Source organism: Trachypithecus francoisi, unplaced genomic scaffold (genome assembly GCF_009764315.1).
Source record: "Trachypithecus francoisi isolate TF-2019V2 unplaced genomic scaffold, Tfra_2.0 Lachesis_group5, whole genome shotgun sequence".
Taxonomy (NCBI): domain Eukaryota; kingdom Metazoa; phylum Chordata; class Mammalia; order Primates; family Cercopithecidae; genus Trachypithecus; species Trachypithecus francoisi.
This window is the reverse complement of record NW_022681470.1, coordinates 135,344,428-135,367,941: the sequence shown is the minus strand read 5'-3', so window position 1 is coordinate 135,367,941 and position 23,514 is coordinate 135,344,428. Positions and strand designations below refer to the sequence as shown.

General features: G+C 54.1%; 2 protein-coding genes across 8 annotated transcripts in view; one reads left to right on the top strand and one right to left on the bottom strand.

Annotated features, from left to right (window-relative positions):
* Window positions 1-4,386, top strand: part of TECR (trans-2,3-enoyl-CoA reductase) — a 35,960-nt gene extending 31,574 nt beyond the window's left edge. For 2 of the 7 annotated variants that reach the window (XM_033199385.1, XM_033199386.1), the window contains 12 exons: window positions 1,032-1,082; window positions 1,698-1,749; window positions 2,150-2,194; window positions 2,292-2,395; window positions 2,474-2,589; window positions 2,674-2,779; window positions 3,177-3,249; window positions 3,341-3,384; window positions 3,459-3,516; window positions 3,592-3,680; window positions 4,024-4,069; window positions 4,150-4,386. In XM_033199385.1, coding sequence (XP_033055276.1) covers window positions 1,032-1,082; window positions 1,698-1,749; window positions 2,150-2,194; window positions 2,292-2,395; window positions 2,474-2,589; window positions 2,674-2,779; window positions 3,177-3,249; window positions 3,341-3,384; window positions 3,459-3,516; window positions 3,592-3,680; window positions 4,024-4,069; window positions 4,150-4,277 — 912 coding nt within the window. In that variant the 3' untranslated portion in view covers window positions 4,278-4,386. Of the gene's footprint in view, window positions 1-423; window positions 625-1,031; window positions 1,083-1,697; window positions 1,750-2,149; window positions 2,195-2,291; window positions 2,396-2,473; window positions 2,590-2,673; window positions 2,780-3,176; window positions 3,250-3,340; window positions 3,385-3,458; window positions 3,681-4,023; window positions 4,070-4,149 lie in introns of those variants that run through there. The other 5 variants (XM_033199383.1, XM_033199384.1, XM_033199381.1 and 2 more) reach the window with 4 other exon arrangements.
* A 96-nt stretch (window positions 4,387-4,482) lies between these two features.
* Window positions 4,483-11,138, bottom strand: NDUFB7 (NADH:ubiquinone oxidoreductase subunit B7). The gene is made up of 3 exons (XM_033199390.1): window positions 10,930-11,138; window positions 5,162-5,330; window positions 4,483-4,669 (listed from the first exon to the last, which is right to left on the bottom strand). The coding sequence occupies exons 1-3, from the start codon at window positions 11,039-11,041 to the stop codon at window positions 4,537-4,539; spliced, it is 414 nt and encodes a 137-aa protein (XP_033055281.1). The 5' UTR covers window positions 11,042-11,138; the 3' UTR covers window positions 4,483-4,536.
* Window positions 11,139-23,514: the final 12,376 nt, after the last annotated feature.

Below are 23,514 nucleotides of genomic sequence, written 5' to 3'. Positions count from 1 at the left end.
GGCCGGACTCCTCCCTTAGGGGCTGGCACAGGCCTGGCTCTTGGACGCAGGAAGCGCCGGGCTTTAGCGGGGTCCAGGTCCTGGGTAGGGGTGCCGTGTTTAGGCTGACTCAGTGGGAAGCCTGCCTCACAGGTGGCTACAAGGTGAGAAGTGGGTGGGGAGGAAGGTTGGGGAGGCCTCATCAGCCCAGACTGGAGGCGCTTGCCTAAAACTTCCAAGCACCCTGATCCTTGACACACTCTGAGAGAGGCTCTCTGCACCCATAACTCCGGAATCTGTCACCTCCCTGGTAACACAAATGCACAAGGAAAATAATCCGAAGTGTCTCTTACAGCTCCGAAGGGGAAGTGGATGATCTGTCTCGCGGATTCTCAAAATAGCTGGGATTTCTCCAAGCCCAGTGAACTCCCTAGGCCTGAGCTGCGAGCTGGGGCCTGCATGGCCTGCTGGCCTCTCACTCTCCTCAGGCCGCTGGCTCTGTGCAGGGTGGGGGCTGGGAGGTGTTGCCATGCCTGCCCCTGGGGCTTTCCCTGTGCTGGTGCTGTTGAGGGACTGACCACTCAAAAACTGCTTTCAGGGCAGCCTGGCTGCTGGGGGTCAACTCCTAAACCCCCCTCAGAGAAGGTCTATGGCATGGCTCCTGGGAGGGGGGCGCAGTCCGGGGCGGTTTTATATTTAGCTGGGCTGTGGCTGTGGTTGCCACTCGGGTTACATCTGGCACAGAAGCCGGCAGTGCCAGGGCCGGCACGGGCTCCTTTCCAGCACCGCGGCAGAATTTGATCGCGCTTGCCCGGCCCAGGGCTGCTTCGCGTGGGGAGGTCGGTGGTGGGGGCTGACGGCTGGCAGCTGGGGCTGCTGGCCACCGTGGGCAGAGCCGAGCGGCAGGGCTGGTGGCAGGCGGCATGGACATGAGCTTGAACTTGGTGGCCCGGGAGGCCACCCCAGGTCTCCTCCCTGGCCTCAATGGGCTCCCCAGGCCCGCACCCCCAAAGGTGGCCAAGAAACCTAAAAAGGCTGTTCTCTTCTTCGAGGTGGAGATTCTGGATGCAAAGACAAGGGAGAAGCTGTGTTTCCTGGACAAGGTAGGACCGGAACATGGGCTGCACTGGGCCAAGGGCCCTGGGCCCGGGACCCCCCTCCTTCCAGCCCAGGAGCTGTCCAGTGGGGCCCTGTGGAGGGGTATGCCCTCACTTGGGGTAGGGTAGATAGCCCCGTCCCCTGGGTGTGGCGGGGAAGTGGAGGCATGGGAGTCTCAGTAGACCCTGCAGGGATTTTGGTCCTGGGAGGGCGGTGGAGGAGTGAGCCTTGTCCCTGCTGAGCCTTGCCCCTGGGGGAAGGGGCTTGGGCTGTCCCTGGGGAGGAAAGAGGGCCTTTGCGCCCGGGGGAGTCATGGGTGAGGAGTAGAAAGGAGGGGCAGAGAAGCAGGTTTGCCTTCCCTTGCTTAATCTGCCACTAGCTGGGCTGGGGGCCTGCTGGCTGAGGGTAAAACTGGAGCCCCAGACCCCTGCTGTCACTGCACTGGCAGGGCCCTTGCTGCTGCTTCCCTGATTGTCCAGGCCTCTGCCTTCCAGACCCCAGCCCTTCCCCCTTCCCATAGCTGCAGCCCAACCCCAAGCCTGCCATCCCCTTCATTACCTCCCCATCCTGGGTCTGGGCTCCCCGCAGAGCTGACGACCCTGCGCCTGTGCTTCCTCCAGGTGGAGCCCCACGCCACCATTGCGGAGATCAAGAACCTCTTCACCAAGACCCGTGAGTCCTAGGCCTGGCCACGCTGCCCCTGCAACCCCTCTGACCAGGGACCTTAGGGTGGGAGGGATCCCATCCTGCACCCCTCTCCCAGGGGCCTGCAGAGATGCCCGAGCGTGGCCTAGGCTTCTGGGGCGTGGCTGGGGCAGGCGCCCCCACGTGGCACGCCGCAGGAACGCCCTTGCTAGGCTCTGGGAAGGACAAGATCCTGCTTCTGCCCGCGCTCTTCCGGCCTGTGTCCTGGAACTGCACAGGCCTGAGGCTTTGCCCCCGGGTGGGAGGAGCTGTGGAGTCCTGGGGTCCCTGCACCCTGGGAACCCTGAGAAGCTGGCACAGCGACTGGGCAGCGGACCGGCTGAGCCCTGCCAGTCTGTGGGCTGTGACCGCCCTGTTCTCCCCGCAGATCCGCAGTGGTACCCCGCCCGCCAGTCCCTCCGCCTGGACCCCAGTGAGTACAGCTCTCCGCTCAGCCCGCCCCCTAGGCTCCTGGGTGGCAGTGGGAGAAGGCCCGGGCAGCCCCTGAGCCCTGGCCCGCCTCTCTGCAGAGGGCAAGTCCCTGAAGGATGAGGATGTTCTACAGAAGCTGCCCGTGGGCACCACAGCCACGCTCTACTTCCGGGACCTGGGGGCCCAGATCAGCTGGGTGACGGTAAGTCCTGACCCTACCCACGGCCTGCTTTCCCATCAGCCACATTGGGTGACTCATCTTGCCTCCCTCTTCCCTCAGGTCTTCCTAACAGAGTACGCAGGGCCCCTTTTCATATACCTGCTCTTCTACTTCCGAGTGCCCTTCATCTATGGCCACAAATACGACTTCACGTCCAGTCGGCACACGGTGGTGCAGTAAGTGGGGCAGGCGGGAGGAGGGTAGGGGAAGGCAGGAGACCTGCCGGACCAGCCCCAGCTGAGCCCGCTCCCCCCTACCAGCCTCGCCTGCATCTGCCACTCATTCCACTACGTCAAGCGCCTGCTGGAGACGCTCTTCGTTCACCGTTTCTCCCATGGCACCATGCCTTTGCGCAACATCTTCAAGGTAGAGCCCGCCCCCGCCTCACCCCTAAGCCCGGCCTTTCCGCCTCACCCCGCCCACATCGAGCCCTACCCCATAGCCCCTCCTATCTTCCACTACGCCCTCGCAGAGCCCTACCCCTAGGCCCCGCCTAACCTCCCCAGCCCCGCCCCTGCAGAGTCTCTAGGCCCTGCCCCTCCTCCCCAGCCCCTCTCCAGTTTTACCCCTAGGCCCCTCCTGTCCACCACGCCCTCATAGAACCCTGCTCTAGCCTCACCCCTTGGCCCCGCCTATCCTCCCCAGTCCCGCCCCAAGGCCCCTCCTGCCCTTCCCCACCATGCTCCTAGGCCCCTAGGGATGAGACAGAATCTGCCCTGCCCGGCGCTGGCCCAGGTCCCATCCCTGCCCCGCTCCCTTTCAGAACTGCACCTACTACTGGGGCTTCGCCGCGTGGATGGCCTATTACATCAACCACCCTCTCTACACGCCCCCTAGTAAGTGGCCTCAGACCGTCCTTCCCTCCTCCACGGCCCCCACCCACCGGGTCCTCCCCTCATTGGCCTCCCCTCTCTGCTTCCTCTGCAGCCTATGGAGCTCAGCAGGTGAAACTGGCGCTCGCCATCTTTGTGGTAAGGAGGCTGGGTGTGGGGACGGGGTGGGGGGGAGTCTGGGCGACCCTAGGCTGATCCTGCTTCTCTGACAGATCTGCCAGCTCGGCAACTTCTCCATCCACATGGCCCTGCGGGACCTGCGGCCCGCTGGTGAGTGCCTGCTGGGGGCAGGGGGACAGCTGGGCTGGGTGAGGGGCTCTGACTTTCTCCTGTCTTGCCTGCCAGGGTCCAAGACCCGGAAGATCCCATACCCCACCAAGAACCCCTTCACGTGGCTCTTCCTGCTGGTGTCCTGCCCCAACTACACCTACGAGGTGAGGGGCTGCCTTACCCCTCTCTGCCCTGGGACTTGGAGTCCGATGTGGAGGGGCCAGCCCCTAGGAGGGGGCACCTGGCTGGGCAGCTGCTTTTGCATTGGGAGCATTGGGAGGTGGAGACCGCGGCCTCCCTGCTGTAGGCACCGGGAGGCGTGTTCCATTGGGCTTTCGCAGTATACAGCCCCGCCTCCACTGGAATTGGGTTCCCATCCCTGACTCAGAAAGCAGGGGCTGGGGGAGGTGGCTGACTTGAGTCCAGAACAGCCACAGGGTGCGAGGCTGGCGGAACAGCGGGCCTTGTCCAGCCCTGCCCACCCTCACCCTCCGCCCCTGCCCACAGGTGGGGTCCTGGATCGGTTTCGCCATCATGACGCAGTGTCTCCCAGGTGAGCCTGCCGCCCTCCCTCGGCGGGGCCCTGCCCCTCCAGGCCTGTAGCTCCTCCCTGACGCCCGTTCTTTCCTGCAGTGGCCCTGTTCTCCCTGGTGGGCTTCACCCAGATGACCATCTGGGCCAAGGGCAAGCATCGCAGCTACCTGAAGGAGTTCCGGGACTACCCGCCCCTGCGCATGCCCATCATCCCCTTCCTGCTCTGAGCCCTCATCCCTGCTGGGGCTCAGCCCCTCACCCGGGTGGCATTCTGGGGGAGGAGTGGGGCCCACAGCTCTCCAGCACTCGGAATAAACCCCGCCTGCCCCTGTTGGACTCGGGCTCTGTGTGTTTCTGTCCGGGGTTGGGGACCACCACATGCCCCTCGCTCTCTGCCCACCCTCGTGTTGGCGCCGTAAGAGTGGACTCTGGTGAGGGGCCTGAAGGCTTTTATTTGACTGGTCCATAGGGTGGGGAGTGCACCCCCTACAGGGCCACCTGAGGGTCCACTTTCCCAGGTCCCTGGCCTTTGGCCAACTCTGCCGCCGCCTTCTCCCGCCGCTTCTTTCGCTGGAGCAGCCTCCGCTCCCGCTCAAACTCCTTCATGCGCATCACATAGCTGAGGGAAAAGCACGAGAGGGGCTGTCAGGGTCGCTGGCCAGGACACGCCCTCCAAGCCCTGGGAAGTAAAGGGGCTGACCCACAGCACTGTGGGGGAGGCCTCTGAAGAAGACAGACCCGAGTGCCTGTGGTTTAGGTCTGGGGTCTGTCCACGCAGATGGCAGGGCTTCCCACTGGAACCTGGGCTTGGCCACTCCCCTAGGTGGCTTCAGCCACCTGCCCTGTCCCCATCCAACAGGCCCCTAGAAAGCCCTCTCTGGGACTAAGGTGGGGCCCGGCTAGAAACCTCAGTGGCAGTTCAGGTCCCTGGCCTCTGGAGCCACATCCTGCCAGAGGCCAGGGCCTGGGTGGCATGCAGGCTGTGGTGGTTGGCAGGGGGCTCAGGTGAGCCGGGGGTATGGGGTGCTTGGGTGGGCCGGGGTTGTGGAAGGCTGGGGGTGTGGGGTGTTGCGGGCCAAGAGTGTTGGGGGGCTGGTGTGGGGGTTCTCACTCGCGGTGCTCGCAGTAGTGCCAGTCGTGCCGCTCCTGCTTGCAAGCCAGGAAGTTGGGGAAGTTGTCGCGCTTGCACTTGAGCAGCCGGATGAGGTAGTGGGCACAGTAGTCCCGCAGCTGGAGCCTCAGCTGCGCGTCCATCATCTCCTGCTGTGTGGCCACCATCTCTGCAGGGAGTGGACGGGGCTCAACCAGGCTGAAGGCCTCCCACCCCAATTCCAGGGATCCCCAGGGGACCGAGGCACACGGCATCAGGAAGCCACAGCTCAGGGTGTCCCCCATTAACATCCAGGTGGCAGATGGTAGTGGATGGCAGACGCCTTTTGACGGATGCACTGTCCTGAAGGGGCCTCCTTTTCTAATTTGCACAAAGGCAACTCCAGACACCAAAGCCCAGATAGCTGAAGGTGGCTCCCCATCACCCTGAGGCACCTCAACATCCTGCGCTGGATCCTTGCCTCCCCTCCCGCAGGGATGCCCGTCCCCAACTCTCTACAGCCCCGCTCTCCAGAGTCCGAGCTCAGAATCCACCTTCTCCCAGAGTACCCCCGCAGACTCTCCACCTGCACCTGGAGCTCCAGTCAGCACTCCTAGCCTTTCTTGTCTGCAACCCGCCTGAGTCCCAGCTCTGCACTGGCCGGCGGCGTGGCCTCTCTCTGAGCCTCAGAACTGACCGTCAGGTCATGGAAGTTACCTGAGCATCCACTGAGCTAACAGTACCTGTAAGATACTTAGGCGTGGGCTCAGAAGACAGCTGGACTAGTATCTGGGTCCCGGTGCCCCACTCACCTAGCAAACCTGACTCTGGACAAATCAACCTTCAGGAGGCTGACGGGAGCCTGAGGAAGCTTGGACATCCACCCCGGAGCCTGTGCCTGGCGATCCTGCACTTGTTCCCCACTGCCTCCCTCAGACCCAGACTCCGGAGCCCTCCTGACGTCCACATCTTTCTTTTTTTTTTTTTTTGAGACAGAGTCTTGCTCTGCCGCCCAGGCTGGAGTGCTGTGGCCGGATCTCAGCTCACTGCAAGCTCCGCCTCCCGGGTTCACGCCATTCTCCTGTCTCAGCCTCCCGAGTAGCTGGGACTACAGGCGCCCGCCACCTCGCCCGGCTAATTTTTTCTATTTTTTAGTAGAGACGGGGTTTCACCGCCCGGCTAATTTTTTCTATTTTTTAGTAGAGACGGGGTTTCACCGTGTTAGCCAGGATGGTCTCGACCTCCTGACCTCGTGATCCACCCGTCTCGGCCTCCCAAAGTGCTGGGATTACAGGCTTGAGCCACCGCGCCCGGCCAATCTTTCTTGGTCCCAGCTCCTTCCCATTTGCGCAAGTGAGAGGAGACATATTCACATCTCAATGGCAGTCACCCCAGGCTGGCTTCTCTCCCCTCTGCTTCCCAGCTGTGATTGTCTCATCCCACTCAGGCCCAGGTCCTCCTCTCCTGCCCCTTGTTCCATTCTCTGGCTTCTGCGCCACCCTCTCACTGCCCAGACAGGCTCTCACAGGGCCACCCAACAGCCCAGGACCCCAGCCTCCCACTTCCTTCTTTCCTGTGGCTCCTCCCACATCCCGCCTTCCCAGGTTTCCTCCCATCTCTATGGCTGCCTTACGTTAAGCTTTGTTCTGACAGCCTTCTTCTTTTCTTTTCTTTTGAGATGGAGTCTCACTCTGTCACCCAGGCTGGAGGGCAGTAGCAAGATCTCAGCCCACTGCAACCTGTCTCCCAGGTTCAAGCGATTCTCCTGCCTCAGCTTCCCGAGTAGCTGGAACCACAGGTGTCCACCACCATGCCTGGCTAATTTTTGTATTTTTAGTAGAGATAGGGTTTCGCCATGTTAGTCAGGCTGGTCTCGAACTCGTGACCTCAGGTGATCCACCCACTTTGGCCTCCCAAAGTGCTGGGATTACAGGTGTTAGCCACCGCGCCCAGTCTGAGAGCCTTTTTCTCTGCTGCCACCCCTTATGTAGATGAGCCCGATGTGGTCCCTCCACCCCACACCTCGCTTGAGCCCCAGGCCTGGGTATCACCTGCAGCCCCTGGCTGTTCCCTATCTGCACTTGGAGCTCCAGGTGGCAATCCTAGACTCCTCCCTCTTTTGTCTCAAACTTATAATCAGCTAGCAGCAAGGACTTTAGACCGCCTACTGTGTGCTTAGTGGTGGGGATACAGCACGGAACACAACACACAAGTGTCCCTGCCCTGGGAGGGAGACAAAGAACAGAGAGAAGACAGAGCACCACAGCGTGTCTGGCAGTGCTTAAGTATCAGGGAGACCAGCCTGGGGAGCACAGAAAGATCCCATGTCTAGAAAAAATAATAAAATTATCTGGGCACGGTGGTGCACACAGAGAAGGCAGAGCTACTTGGGAGGATCCCTTGAACCCAGGAGTTTGAGGCTGCAGTGGGTGGTAACCGCACCAGTGCACTCCAGACTAAGCAACGGAGTGAGAGCCCATCTCTAGAAACAAATAAATAAATATGGGCCGGGCGCGGTGGCTCATGCCTGTAATCCCAGCACTTTGGGAGGCTGAGGCGGGTGGATCACTTGCGGTTTGGAGTTCGAGATCAGCCTTGCCAACATGGTAAAACCCTGTCTCTACTAAAAATACAAAAATGAGCCAGGTGTGGTGGTGCGCACCTCTAATCCCAGCTACTCGGGAGGCTGACGCGGGAGAACTGCTTGAACCAGGAAGGCGGATGTTGCAGTTAGCAAAGTGACTGGCTGAAAGGGGGTGGAAAGGAGGTAAGAGAGGGCAGGGGACAGTGGTCTAGGAGGGAGGGAGGGAGTGAAGGATCCAGGAGATAATAGAAAGGCCAGGCAGCATGAAGAGTCCACTGGAGAACCAATCGGGAGACCAGTCAGCAGGGACTCCAGGAATGTGCCACCACACCCAGCTAATCAAAAAAAAAAAAATAATAATAATAATAATTGTAGAGACAGGGTCTTGCTCTGTTGCCCAGGCTATTCTTGAACTTCTGGCCTTGAGCACTCCTCCTGCCTTGGCCTCCCAAAGCATTGGGCATGAGCCATTTTGCCTAGCTTAGAGCTGTTTTTTTCTTATCTCCCCCGCATCATGTTCAGTTGCACGGGGATAGGCACCAAGGAAGGAAAAGAGGTGAGTTTATCCAGAGTAAGCGAGAGAGAAGGGCAGCGGGTTGCTAGCGTTTGCAAAGCTGATCTTGGGCAAAACAAGGTATGTGAGGCAATGGGAGGGAGGTGGACAGACCAATGGACTGCAGGTTCAGCTGGGGCGGAAGGACTACCTGGAGTGAGGACACTGGAGCGATTATACCATCTCCCAACTTTCTCTCAAATCCAGGCTGCTTAGAGGTCTCAAGCTTGTCATCCGCTCAGCAGACAGCGGGACCTTTTGACTGACCAAACCTGACTGTGTCCCTCCTCTGCTTAGAAGTTTTGGCTCTGCCACCTCTCTTTGGTCAACCCCTACTCGTGCCCCTTCACATCTTTTTTTTTTTTCCCAGACAGAATCTCGTTCTGTCACCAGGCTGGAGTGTGGTGGCCCAATCTTGGCTCACTGCAACCTCTGCCTCCCGGGTTCCAGCCAATTCTCCTGCCTCAGCCTCCCAGACAGCTGGGATTACAGGCACGCACCACCACACCCGGCTAATTTTTGTATTTTTAGTAGAGACGGGGTTTCACCATGTTGGCCAGGCTGGTCTCGAACTCCTGACCTCAGGCGATCCACTGGGATTGGCCTCCCAAAGTGCTGGGATTACAGGCGTGAGACACCGTGCCCAGCCTAATTTTTGTATTTTTTTTTTTTTTGAGATGGAGTCTTGCTCTGTTGCCCAGGCTGGAGTGCAGTGGTGTGATCTCAGCTCACTGCAACCTCTGCCTCCTGGGTTCAAGCGATTCTCCTGCTTCAGCCTCCTGAGTAGCTGGGACTACAGGTGCACACCACCATGCCCTCAGCTAATTTCTGTATTTTTAGTCGAGACAGGGTTTCACCATATTGGCTAGGATGGTCTTGAACCCCTGACCTCATGATCTGCCCACCTCGGCCTCCGAAAGTGCTGGGATTATAGGCATGAGCCACCGTGCCCGGCCTTAATTTTTGTATTTTTAGTAGAGACGGTGTTTCACCATGTTGGCCAGGCTGGTCTCGAACTCCTGACCTTAGGTCATCTGCCCGCCTCAGCCCTCCCAAAGTGCTGGGATTACAGACATGAGCCACCGCGCCCGGCCACCCTTCACGTCTTTGTTTCCAGCCGCTGCCTACTGGAAGGCTGCCTTGACACCACCCAGCTCTGCCTGATTCCACGATCCTTCCCACTGTGCTGTGAGTTCTCTGGAGACAGTGCCTGCATCCTTCCAGTTCCCTGCTGTATCCGCGGTTCCTAATGTGGGACGTGGCCCAGAGCTGGCTCTCGGTATGCCATTTTTTTTTTTTTTTTTTTTTTTGAGACGGAGTCTCGCTCTGTCACCCAGGCTGGAGTGCAGTGGCCGGATCTCAGCTCACTGCAAGCTCCGCCTCCCGGGTTCACGCCATTCTCCTGCCTCAGCCTCCCGAGTAGCTGGGACTACAGGCGCCGCCACCTCGCCCGGCTAGTTTTTTGTATTTTAGTAGAGACGGGGTATCACCGTGTTAGCCAGGGTGGTCTCGATCTCCTGACCTCGTGATCCGCCCGTCTCGGCCTCCCAAAGTGCTGGGATTACAGGCTTGAGCCACCGCGCCCGGCCTCGGTATCCCTGTGATATTACTACATTAAAAGCAAAAACAAACACACGAACCAAAAAACCGTCCTACGGGCGTAGTGGCTCACATCTGCAATCCTAGCACTTTGGGAGGCTGGGCAGAAGGATCGCTTGAGCCCAGGAGTTGGACACCAGCCTGGACAACATAGCAAGACTCCTATCTCTACAAAAAATAAAAAATCAGCCTGGCATCCTGGCACGCTCCTATAGTCCCAGCTACTCGGAAGGCTGAGGCAGGAGGATAGCTTGAGCCCAGGAGGTCGAGGATGCAGTGAGCTGTGATGGCACCACTGCACTCAGCCTGGACAAGAGAGCAAGATCCCATCTTAAAGCAAAACAAAGCACTTTGCAGGACGGTATTCGCGGCACGAATCTTCCTTATTTTCTTGTGCATGCACCACAATTACAGCGACATTAGTAAAGGGGTACAATGAACATGTCCCTGCCCTCCCGTGACTTCCCACGTCTCCCAAGACTCGGCCCGAGGCCGGGAGTGGTGGCTCACGCCTGTAATCCCAGCACTTTGGGAGGCCGAGGCAGGCGGATCACAAGGTCAGGAGATCGAGACCATCCTGGCTAACACGGTAAAACCCCGTCTCTACTAACAATACAAAAAATTAGCCGGGCGTGGTGGTGCACATCTGTAATCCCAGCTACTCGCAAGGCTGAGGCAGGAGAATCGCTTGAACCTGGGAGGTGGAGGCTGCAGTGAGTCGAGACCACGCCACTGCACTCTAGCCGGAAAGAAAAAGCGAGATTCTGTCTCAAAAGAAAAAAAAAGACTCGACTGAGCTCTGCGCGCCGCATTCCTGCCCGATCCCCTACTTGTCGTCTCACTTTTGCACCCTGGCTTTTGCTCAAGCCGTGCCCTTGGCCTGGAATGCCTCCACCCTCAGGCGGGGTCACGCACGTCCTCTGGACTCCTAGTCTAGACTCAAACCCAGACACAACACCTGAGGTTAGAGCTCAGTCTTGGGGTTCCAGGGGTTCGGGGGTTCAGGCTCCCGCGCCCCACGCCCTCTGGTCGCGCCTGCGCATTGGGCCTCACCGCGCTCCTTGCGTTCGGGGAAGCCGTAGTCGGGCGGGAAGGTTGGCATCTGCAAGGGGTCGGGCTCCACCGAGGTATCGCCCAAGTAGCGCCGGACCAGGTGCGCCCCCATGGCTGCAGTCGCTGCAGTTTCCTGCAGCAGCCGAGGGTCACCTACCTCCTACCCGGAACCACTGACCCCTCAGCCAGACACGGCTTCCGGGTCGCTTAGGCCGCTGTGGAGATCATAGAGATGAAGGACTCCAGAGGATCTCTCCGGTCCGCCTGGCGTCACCTCGCGGACAGGCGGAGGCGGGACAGGTGCTGCGTCCCCTCGCAGGATGTGGTTGGACCCTAGAGGGGACTTCCCTGAGCGTGGAAATCCATCTGGGCAAAGTAAAAGGGGAAGATGTAGGACTGAGGCCTCCCTCGACCCTATCTGGGGCTCTTCTAGTAGCCCGAGGCTAAAGCACATATTAAAATTATTTTTCATATCATTTTCCAAAAAGTTTTTTCTTCTAAAACATTATTAACATTTCTCTTTAAAAAGGCACAATATCGGCCGGGCGCGGTGGCTCATGCCTGTAATCCCAGCACTTTGGGAGGCCGAGGCGGGCGGATCACAAGGTCAGGAGATCGAGACCATCCTGGCTAACACGGTGAAACCCCGTCTCTACTAAAAATACAAAAAATCAGCCGGGCGAGGTGGCGGGCGCCTGTAGTCCCCGCTACTCAGGAGGCTGAGGCAGGAGAATGGCGTGAACCCGGGAGGCGGAGCTTGCAGTGAGCCGAGATCCCGCCACTGCACTCCAGCCTGGGTGACAGAGCCAGACTCCGTCTCAAAAAAAAAAAAGAAAAAAAAAGGCACAATATCGATTATATCGTTAATGTACGTACTTTTGAATAAAGTTACTTTAATAATTTTTTTTTTTTTGGAGACACAGTACCTGTCGCTCAGACTGGAGTGTACTGGCACCATCTCCGCTCAATGCAACCTCTACCTCTTGGGCTCAAATGATTCTCCTGTCTCAGCCTCCTGAGTATAGCTGGGATTACAGGCGTCAGCCACCACACCCAGCTAATTCTTGTATTTTTAGTAGAGACGGGGAGTTTCGCCATGTTGGCCAGGCTGGTTTTGAACTCCTGACCTCAAGTGATTCCCCTGCCTCAGCCTCCCAAAATGCTGAGATTACGGGCATGAACCACTGCACCTGTCCAAGAAATATTTTGATAAATTTAATTTAAATAAAAGTTATTCATAAATACAATTATTATTATATTATTATTTTTTGAGACAGGGTCTCATTCTGTCGCCCAGACTGGAGCACAGTGGCACACTCATAACTCACTGTAACCTTGAACTCTTGGGTTCCAGGGATCCTCCTGCCTCAGCCTCTCAAAGTGTTGGTATTATGGGCGTAAGCCACTGTGCCCGGCCAAAAACAATTATTTAAAGCTGAAATTTTAAATAAATTATATTGATTTTATATATATCCATGTAATCTTTATATAATTTTAAAATATATGTTATATATAATATTAATATCTAATTTATATTTTCCTCCAATCTGAGAAAACATGTATTAGGCATCTACTGTATGCTGGGTCCAGTGGTCAGACAGGCAGACATGGTTCCTGCCTTGCAAGCTTACAGTCTAATGGAACAGAAAAACAGTCTAATGGAAAAAAAAATATGGGCCAGGATGGTGGCTCACACAGCTTTGGGAAGCTGAGATGGGAGGATCACTTGAGCTCAGGAGTTTGATACCAGCCTTGGCAATATAGGGAGACTCTGTCTCTTAAAAAAAAAATAAAAAAAAAAGCCAGGTGCAGTAGTGCATGCCTGTAATCCCAGCTACTCGGGAGGCTGAGGCAGGAGGATTGCTTGAGCCCAGGAGTTCCAGGCTGCAGTGAGCCATGATCCCATCACTGCACTCCTGCCTAGGCAACAGAGTGAGACCCTGTCTATAAAGATTCCCAGGTGATGTGACGTTGCTGGTCTAGTGACCAGCTTTGGGAGAATTACTCAGCTAGATCTTTATGTGTTGACATGGGGAAGTGGCTGCTGATATATTAAGTGAAAAAAGCAAGCTATGAGAATAGGCAGCTGGCAATAGAGACTTTTTTTTTTTTCTTTCTTTCTTTCTTTCTTTTTTTTGAGACGGAGTTTCGCTCTTGTTGCCCAGGCTGGAGTGCAGTGATGTGATCTCGGCTCACTGCAACCTCCGCCTCCTGGTTTCAAGCGATTCTCCTGCCTTAGCCTCCTGAGTAGCTGGGATTACAGGTGCGTGCCATCATGGCCAGCTAATTTTTTGTATTTTTAGTAGAGACGGAGTTTCATTATGTTGGCCAGACTGGTCTTGAACTCCTGACCTCAGGTGATCCACCCGCTTTGGCCTTCCAAAGTGCAGGGATTACAGGCGTGAGCCACATCCTGCTGAAACTTTCTCTCCAGGGTTACCTGTGTGACCTGTTCCTATCTCCAGGCCACCACATTAATTTGTGATTCTTGTGCCCTTCCAGACTCAAGGGGGCAAGCATTCACATTGTGATTTCTATGAATGGTACTTCTGGAGTTGTGCAGTATACAACCTGCACAACTGCACCTGGTACCCCTGCCCTGTTCTGGGTATGTCTCGTTAATCTCCCTTTCTCCGTGCTTCAGCTGCTCACCCAGAGGTCAGAGCTCAAAGGGAGTCCAGAGAGGCAAATTGCAGTAGTAGCTCACTTTCCCTGTGCGACCTCCAGAAGTGACTTCATTTCTCAGAGATTGAGTTTACTCATCTGTAAAATGAGGTTTGTGATACCTATCTCATAATGTTCCTAGCCAGCGAGGGCACCCCTCTTGTTGGATTCCACCCCTTTCCTGGCTTTTTTTTTTTTTTTTTTTTGAGACGGAGTCTCGCTCTGTCACCCAGGCTGGAGTGCAGTGGCCGGATCTCAGCTCACTGCAAGCTCCGCCTCCCGGGTTTACGCCATTCTCCTGCCTCAGCCTCCCGAGTAGCTGGGACTACAGGCGCCCGCCACCACGCCCGGCTAGTTTTTTGTATTTTTAGTAGAGACGGGGTTTCACCGTGTTAGCCAGGATGGTCTCGATCTCCTGACCTCGTGATCCGCCCGTCTCGGCCTCCCAAAGTGCTGGGATTACAGGCTTGAGCCACCGCGCCCGGCCGGCTTTATTTTTTTTATTTCTTCAAGACAGGGTCTTGCTCTATTACCCAGGCTGGAGTGCAGTGTCATGATCTCAGCTCACTGCAGCCTCTGCCTCCTGGGCTCAAGCGACCCTCCTGCCTCAGCCTCCCAAGTAGCTGGGATTCCAGGTGCACACCACTATGCCCAGCTAATATTTGTATTCTTGTAGAGATGTGGTTTCACCATATTGCCCAGGCTGATCTCAACCTCTTGGGCTCAAGCAAACCACCCGCCTTGGCCTCCCAAAGTGCTGGGATTACAGGCGTGAGCCATCATGCTGGGCCTTCATTTTCCTTCTTAGCACTTAGCACCATTTAAACTGTGATCCATTTGCCTTATTTATTTTGTTTATTATTGATCTCTCCTCTCAGCTCTGTGAAGCAGGGAATTTTGTCTGTCTTGTTCACTGTCATATTACTGCACCTAGAACAGAACTGGCATGCAGCAGATGCTTAGTAAATATTTGTTGAATAGGCTGGGTGCAGTGGCTCACAACTGTAATTGCACAGCTTTGGGAGGTGGAGGCAGAAGGATCACTTGAGAACAGGACTTTGAGACCAGCCTAGGCAATGTAGGGAGACCTCTGTCTCTACAAAAAATAAAAAAATTAGCTGGGCTGGTGGCATGCACCTGTAGTCCCAGCTACTTGGGAGGCTGAAGTGGGAGGATCGCCTGAGCCCAGGAGGTTGAGGCTGCAGTGAGCAATGATCATGCCACTGCACTCCAGCCTGGGCAACAGAGCAAGACCCTGTCTATGAAAATAAATACAAAACAATACAATAAAATAAATAATTTGTTGAATAAACACACGAATAAATAGAGAAGGTGGAAGAATCAGATGGTTGCATCAAAAGTGCTTAGTGCCTGGCATCCAGTAGGCACTCAATACATGCTCACTATTGTTACTTTCATCCAGGTCACAGTCTAGCACTAGAAAGCCAAACAAAGGAGGCTACTGTGACTGGTCATTTCACCAGAGGCTGAAAGGATTCAAGCCAGACATGACTGGGGGTGGGCACCAAGGTGTGTGGTCCATTCCATTCTAAGCTTCTGGGACTCAAATGGTTCAGCCTGGCCTAGCCTTACTGAGCACTGGGGAAGTGGGGAGAATGATATTAAAAGGGCCATTGTCTGGGGTGATAACTGAGATTCATTGTCTTACAGTGGAGGAAATCAAGGATGTGGGCACACAATGAGTGAGGTTAAGAGTGGAAGTTTGTATTTATTTATTTTTTTGAGATGGAGTCTTGCTCTGTCACCCAGGCTGGAGTGCAGTGGCACAATCTTGGTTCACTGCAACCTCTACCTCCTGGGTTCAAGTGATTCTCCTGTCTCAGCCTCCCAAGTAGCTGGAATTACAGGCGTGAGTCACCCTCCTGGCCTATTTGCTTATTTTTTGAGATGGAGTCTTGCTCTGCTGCCCAGGCTGGAGTGTAATGGCAGGATCTCAGATCACTGCAACCTCTGCCTCCTGGGTTCAAGTGATTCTCGTGCCTCAGCCTCCTGAGTAGTTGAGATTACAGGTGCATGCCACCACACCTGGCTAATTTTTTGTATTATTATTATGTTTTTTTGAGATGGAGTCTCACTCTGTTGCCCAGGCTGGAGTGCAGTGGCACCATCTTGGCAAACTGTAAGCTCCGCCTCCCAGTTCACGCCATTCTCCTGCCTCAGCCTCCCGAGTAGCTGGGACTACAGGCGCCCACCACCACGCCCAGCTAATTTTTTTGTATTTTCAGTAGAGATGGAGTTTCACTGTGTTAGCCAGGATGGTCTCGATCTCCTGACGTTGTGATCTACCCGCCTCGGCCTCCCAAAGTGCTGGGATTACAGACGTGAGCCAATGTGCCTGGCCTCATTTTTTGTAGTTTTAGTAGAGATGATAGGTTTCACCATGTTAGCCAGGCTGGTCTTGAACTCCTGATCTCAAATGACCCGCCCGCCTTGGCTTCCCAAAGTGTTGGGATTACAGGCGTGAGCCACCGGGCCTGGCCAAGAGTGGAAGTTTAATAGGTGAAAGAATATCTCTCTCTGCTGCGGAGAGAGAGGTCCTGAACAGGTTGCCGGTTCTGAGGTGAAATGCAGGGGGTTTATAGATGCCTGGTGAGCAGGCAGGGTCTGATTTACATAGGGCTTGAAAGATTGGTTGGATCAGGTGTGCTATTTGCATAGGGCGCAAAAACTGGTTAGGACTAGGTGTGTCATTTGCATAGGGCACAAATTTCTGGTAGTCCCCTCACCCTAATCTTTCATTATGCCTGGCCTGCATCCTGTTGCCCGTTTTTTTTTGTTTGTCTGTTTTCTGTTTTTACTGTACACGTGATAATAAAAGGGAAGATGGAGTCTCCATGTTGAACATGACTGGCCCTCAGGTAGCCCTTTTCTTTCTTTTCTTGAGACGGAGTTTCGCTCTGTCGCCCAAACTGGAGTGCAGTGGCCGGATCTCAGCTCACTGCAAGCTCCACCTTTCGGGTTCACGCCATTCTCCTGCCTCAGCCTCCCAAGTAGCTGGGACTATAGGCGCCCGCCACCTCGCCCGGCTAGTTTTTTTTTTTTTTTTTTTTTTAAGTAGAGACGGGGTTTCACCGTGTTAGCCAGGATGGTCTCGAGCTCCTGACCTTGTGATCCGCCCGTCTCGGACTCCCAAAGTGCTGGGATTACAGGCGTGAGCCACTGCGCCCGGCCAGGTAGCCCTTTTCTATTGGCACAGCTGCTGGCATTCTCTCGTGCAAGTTTCCAGCCTGCTTACCTATGCTTGCAGCTCGATTTCTCAGGATGCTCTTCGTTAAAAAGAAAAAAATTTCTTGGGCTTTTTTTTTTTTCCTTTTTTTGGAGCTGGAGTTTTGCTCTTGTTGCCCAGGCTGGAGTGCAATGGTACAATCTTGGCTTGCTGCAGACTCCGCCTCCCGAGTTCAAGTGATTTTCCTGCCTCAGCCTTCCGAGTACCTGGGATTACAGGCACCCGCTACCATGCCTAGCTAATTTTTTTGTATTATTATTATTATTATTAGTAGTAGTAGTAGTAGTAGAGATGGGGTTTTGCAGTGTTGGTCAAGCTAGTCTTGAACTTTTAACCTTAGAAGATCTGCCCGCTTCGGCCTCCCAAAGTGCTGGGATTACAGGCGTGAGCCACTGCGCCCGGCCTGGGCTGCTTTTTATTGAAAGGGAAGCTCTGCCAAGGACTCTCTTACCCTCACTATCTGCCTAAATAATTTCTTTCTATGTCCTGTGTATCAATACTAGGGTGAGGGTGATTTTAGGCATCATGTGGGGGCCTCCATCACCCATGATCCGTATCCTTCCTGTTGTTTTCTTTATCAACCACCCACCAAGGAGACCTTCCTGTGTCCCTTGCCCACCACTCCCAGGGGACATGGTTTTTTTTTTTTTTTTATTTTAGACGGAGTCTTGCTCTGTCTGTCACCCAGGCTGCAGTGCAGTGGTGAGATCTCAGCTCATTGCAATCTCGGCCTCCTGGGTTCAAGTGATTCTCCTGCCTCAGCCCCCTGAGTAGCTGGGATTACAGGTGCCCACCACCACTCCTGGCTAATTTTTGTATTTTTAGTAGAGATGGGATTTCACCATGTTAGGCAGACTGGTCTCGAACTCCTGACCTCAAGTGATCTTCCCGCCTTGGCCCCCCAAAGTGGTGGGATTACAGGTGTGAGCCACCGCGCCCGGCCAGGACCTGGTTTATTGGCCACAGCTCCCGCCTCTCCCCTTTCTTCCTTCCCTTGCTCTCCTGTCCCGCCCCATCTGGTCTGCACCATAAGGGGCTGCATTTGCACTTTGTGGGCAGAGCAGCCCCTCAGAGGGCCCACGTGGCACCCGAGGTGGGGAAGGAAATTCTGAGTGGTGTCTGCACCTTGCCACAGTCTGCTGGTTGGGAGGGCGGGCCCCGCGTCTGCCTATGGGGCGGATGGAACACTTGTCTCTGATCCAGGTGGGAGTGCTACCGACACCCAAGGTTTGCTGCTGTGTGCACTGAGGATGGCTGGCTGGTATCGGAGGGATGAGAGAGCCTGGAGGGGCGGGGCTTTAGGGGTGGCCTTAGATAGGGCTTGGCAGGCAGGAGGTCACTCACTCATTCAACAAACATTCATTGAGCACCTACTGAATGGCAGGCAGTGAACAAGACAGACATAAATCCCTACCCTCATGGAGTTGAGCTGCTAATAGGTGGAAGACAGGCAGAGAACAAGATTAGGAAGTGAGGTATGTGCAATGTGAGATATGACAAGACTGTGACAATGGTTAAGGGGAAAAATGGCAGACAGAGTGGATGAGAAGGGCTGGTCTGGAATTTTAGTTTTATTGTGTGTTTTTGAGACAGGGTCTCACTTTGTTGCCCACGCCAGAGTGCAGTGGTACAATCACAGCTCATTGCAGCCTTGAGTTCCTGGGCTCCAGGGATCCTCCTACCTCAGCCTCCTGAGTAGCTGGGACTACAGGTGTGTACCAACATGCCTGGTTAATTTTTTCATTAATATCACAGTGTGTAAGCCCTGTGATTTGATAAATATCAGAGGGATATTTCATTAATTCTGTAGAGACAGGGCTTCCCTATCTTGCCCAGGTTGGTTTTTCTCCATGTTGGTCAGGCTGTTCTTGAACTCCTGACCTCGGGTAATCCACCCGCCTCAGCCTCCCAAAGTGCTGAGTTTCCAGGCGTGAGCCACCGTGCCCAGCCTGATCCTCCTCCTTATTGTAATCCCCCATGTACGTGTGATTCCTTTCTCCTGCTTCCTTTTTCTTCTTTTTCTGTTTCTACTTTTTTTTTTTTTTATTTTTTTGGGGATGGAGTCTCCTGTTGCCCAGGCTGGAGTGCAGTGGTACGATCTTGGCTCACTGCAACCTTCACCTCCCAGGTTCAAGAGATTCTCCTGCCTCAGCCTCCCTGGTAGCTGGGATTACAAGTGCCTGCCACCATGCCCAGCTCTTTTTTTTTTTTTTTTGAGACGGAGTCTTGCTCTGTGCCCCAGGCTGGAGTGCAGTGGCGCAATCGCGGCTCACTGCAAGCTCCGCCTCCCGGGTTCACGCCATTCTCCTGCCTCAGCCTCCCGAGTAGCTGGGACTACAGGCGCCCGCCACCACGCCCAGCTAATTTTCTTGTATTTTTAGTAGAGACGGGTTTTCACTGTGTTAGTCAGGATGGTCTCGATCTCCTAACCTAGTGATCCGCCAGCCTCGGCCTCCCAAAGTGCTGGGATTACAGGCTTGAGCCACCGCGCCTGGCCCGCCCAGCTCATTTTTGTATTTTTAGTAGGGACAGGGCTTCACCATGTTGGCCAGGCCAGTCTCGAACTCCTGACCTCAGGTGATCCCCTGGCTGTGGCCTCCCAAAGTGCTGGGATTACAGGCATGAGCCACTGTGCCTGGCCATCTACTTCTTTTTCTTTTCTTGTTTTTAGAGATGGGGTCTCACTATGTTGCCCAGGCTGGAGTGTAGTAGCTATTCACAGGCTGACCGTAATGCACTGCAGCCTCAAACTCCTAGGCTCGAGGACTCCTCCCATCTCAGCCTCCTGAGTAGCTGGGACTGTAGGCTCATGCCACTGCACCTGTGTTTTCCTTCTTTTTCTATTTATGACTATCTAACATAACTTCTAAGATAGTTGAATTATTTATTTTATTCACTCTCTTTCTCCCTGTTGCTGCTCCCGTGGGTAAAATTTTTTGTTGTTGTTCACCAGTGTGTTTCTGGTTCTTATGTGTTAGAGCCTAACACAGAGTAGGTGGTCAGTACTTATCTGTTGAATCGATGAATGAACAAATGAATCCGTTTGACATATCAGGAGACCAATGCTCAGTGATGTTGTTCTACACCCCCGAGGTCACACAGCAAGAATGGGCCTAAGCTGGAAGCAACCTGGGCTCATAGCCTTGTTATTTCAGTTAATGGGGCTGGATTCCAACATCTGTTCCTGAATACCTACTGTGTGCCAGGTCCCGAGGGATGATATGGGCCATGTAGCTATCAGCCCTGTACCATGAGACCACCCAGCCTTTATTGTAGGAAGGTCCCCTCACTTCTAACAGTGCCTTTTTTTTTTTTTTTTTTTTTGGAGACAGAGTTTTGCTCTGTTGCCCAGGCTGGAGTGCAGTGGTGTGATCACAGCTCACTGCAGCCTCAATCTCCTGGACTCAAGCGATCCTCCCACCTCAGCCTCCCAAGTAGCTCGATCTACGGGTGTGCACCACCTTGCCCAGCTAATTAAAAAAAATTTTTTTGAGAGAAGTCTTCTTCTTGTCCCCCAGGCTTGAGTGCAATGGCTCGATCTTGGCTCACTGCAACCTCTGCCTCCCGGGTTCAAACGATTCTCTTGCCTCTGCCTCCCAAGTAGCTGGGATTAAGGCACCTGCCACCACACCCTGCTAATTTTTGTATTTTTTAGTAGAGACGGGGTTTCACTATGTTGGCCACGCTGATCTTGAACTCCTGACTTCAGGTGATAGGCCCGCCTCGGCCTCCCAAAATGCTGGGATTACAGGCGTGAACCACCATGCCCGGCCTAAAAAATTTTCTTTTTTGTGTAGTTGGGGTCTCACTTTGTTGCCCAGGATGGTCTACAAGAGATCCTCCTGCCTTGGCCTGCCAAAGTGCTGGGATTATAGGCATGAGCCACCATGCTCAGCCCAAAAAGTGCTCTTGATGGGCAGATACACCGTCAGTCCTTTTGACCTATTTACCTGTCCCTCCCCCTGTTACTTTTCCCCTTCTCCTATCCTCCTATGTTTGTTTAGATCTGCTCCCCACCCCCATCCATCTGGAGTCTGATTAGCCCTGTATATGCTTAACAGATGTTGGCTGAATAGACGGGCTCTTTCTTCCTTCTCAGACAGGTCTCCATTTTCCCATCTCTAGAATGGGTACAGTCACATTTGCCCTCCTACAGGTTGAGAAGGCTCTATGACATCAGGCCATGTAACAGGGGAAAGCCCAGCCACTAGAGTCAGCTTTGAATGGAAAGGGAGGTTAATCTGCTGCCGCCTTCCTACCTCAATTAAGACTGGGGCTACCCCATTGCCCATGTGCGGTGTGGGGAAGGTTTTTCTATTTGTGGAGACCCTCACTTGCTTATACTGAGCCTGTTAGGTAAGAAATACATTCTGTTTTGTTTGAGACACTCTTGTTCTGAGCCTCAGTTACGGAAACCCAGCCTAATGTTCCCCATGGACCTGATGAATGTTCCTTGTTGTTGAAGCCAGTTTGAGTTGCATTTCCTCTTACTTTGAGTAAAAACCCCTACAAAGGGAAATTGGGGTCTTGCCCCTTGGGATACATATTAGTTTCCTATGGTGACTCTAAAAAATTTCCCATACGTTGAGTGACTCAGAACAACGGAAATGGACTATTATTATCATTATTTTGAGATAGAGTCTTGCTCTGGCCCAGGCTGGAATGCAGTGGCAAGATCTTGGCTCACTGCAGCCTCCGCCTCCCGGGTTCAAGCAATTCTCCTGCCTCAGCCACCCGAGTAGCTGGGATTACAGGTGCCGGCCGGGATTACAGGTGCCCACCATCACGCCCAGCTATTCTTTTTTTTTTTTGTATTTTTAGTAGGGATGGGGTTTCACCAGGTTGGCCAGGCTGGTTTCGAATGCCTGACCTCAAGTGATCCACCGTTTCAGCCTCCTAAAGTGTTGGGATTACAGGTGTGAGCCACCTCGTCCAGCCAGAAATGGATTAGTTTATATGGATTATTTTATTTTTTTGAGATGGAGTTTCATTCTTGTTGCCCAGGCTGGAGTGCAATGATGTGATCTCGGTTCACTGCAACCTCTACCTCCCGGGTTCAAGTGATTCTCCTGCCTCAGCCTCCTGAGTAGCTGGGATTACAGGTGCGTGCCACCATATCTGGCTAATTTTGTATTTTTAGTAGAGATGGGGTTTCACCATGTTGGCCAGGCTGGTCTTGAACTCCTGACCTCAGGTGATCCACCCACCTCGTCCTCCCAAAGTGTTGGGATTACAGGTGTGAGCCACTGTTCCTGGCCAGATTATTTTATAGTTCTGGAGATCAGGAGACCAACATCAGTCTCACTGCTGAGACCCAGGAGTTCGTGGGCTGGGCCATGCTTCTTCAAGAGGCTGCAGTATAAGAATCCATTTTCTGGCCGGGCTTGGTGGCTCACACCTCTAATCCCAGCACTTTGGGAGGCGGAGGCGGGTGGATCACGAGGTCAGGAGATCCAGACCATCCAGGCTAACATAGTGAAACCCCATCTCTACTAAAAATACAAAAAATTAGCCGGGTGTGGTGGCAGGTGCCTGTAGTCCCACTACTTGGGAGGCTGAGGCAGAAGAATGGCGTGAACCCGGGAGGTGGAGGTTGCAGTGAGCCAAGATCGCGCCACTGCATTCCAGCCTAGGCAACAGAGTGAGATTCTGTAAAAAAAAAAAAGAATCAATTTTCTTGCTGTTTCCAGCCTCTGCAGTTGCATTCTTTGGCACATGACTCCTTCTTGCATCTTCAAAGCCAGCAGAATAGTGCATAACTTTAGTGACCACATTGCCTTTTTTTGTGTCAAATCTCCTTCTGCTTCCCTTCTACAAGGACGCTTGTAATGCCATTTAAGGCCCACCTAGGTAATGCAGGATAACCCATCCCTCTTAAGACCCTTAATTAATTAATTTATATTTATTTATTTATTTATTTTTTTGAGACGGAGTCTCGCTGTGTCGCCCAGGCTGGAGTGCAGTGGCGCAATCTCGGCTCACTGCAAGCTCCGCCTCCCGGGTTCCCGCCATTCTCCCGCCTCAGCCTCCGAGTAGCTGGGACTACAGGCGCCCGCCACTGCGCCCGGCTGGTTTTTTGTATTTTTTAGTAGAGACGGGGTTTCACCGTGTTAGCCAGGAGGGTCTCGATCTCCTGACCTCGTGATCCGCCCGCCTCGGCCTCCCAAAGTGCTGGGATTACAGGCTTGAGCCACCGCGCCCGGCCATATTTAATTTTTTAAAAATTAATTAATTAATTTAGACAGAGTCTCACTCTGTCACTCAGGCTAGAGTGCAGTGGAGCGATCTCGGCTCACTGCAACCTCTGCCTCCCAGGTTCAAGCGATTCTCCTGCCTCAGCCTCCTGAGTAGCTGGGATTACAGGCACCTGCCACCATGCCTGGCTAATTTTTGTATTTTTAGTAGAGATGGGGTTTCACCATCTTGGCCAAGCTGGTGTCACACTCCTGGCCTTAAGTGATCCACCCACCTCAGTGTCCAAAGGTGCTGGGATTCCAGGTGTGAGCCACCACGCCAGGCCAGTTGTCATTGTTCCTTCTGTGCGTGAATCCAAAGTGGGGAGAAAGGCTCTGTGTGTGTGTGTGTTTGTGTGAGCACGTGTGAGGTCTGAGGGCTTCCCATCAAGACGAATTTGCATGTATTTGACTTTGAAAGGAAAAGGGAACTGAGAGAGC

Coding starts and splice junctions, on each gene's coding strand:
- NDUFB7 (XM_033199390.1), bottom strand. CDS start 11,041: ATGGGGGCGCACCTGGTCCGGCGCTACTTGGGCGATACCTCGGTGGAG. Junction 5,331..10,929: donor CCCCGAACGCAAGGAGCGCG/GTGAGGCCCAAT, acceptor CACTCCCTGCAG/AGATGGTGGCCACACAGCAG. Junction 4,670..5,161: donor CACTACTGCGAGCACCGCGA/GTGAGAACCCCC, acceptor CTTTTCCCTCAG/CTATGTGATGCGCATGAAGG.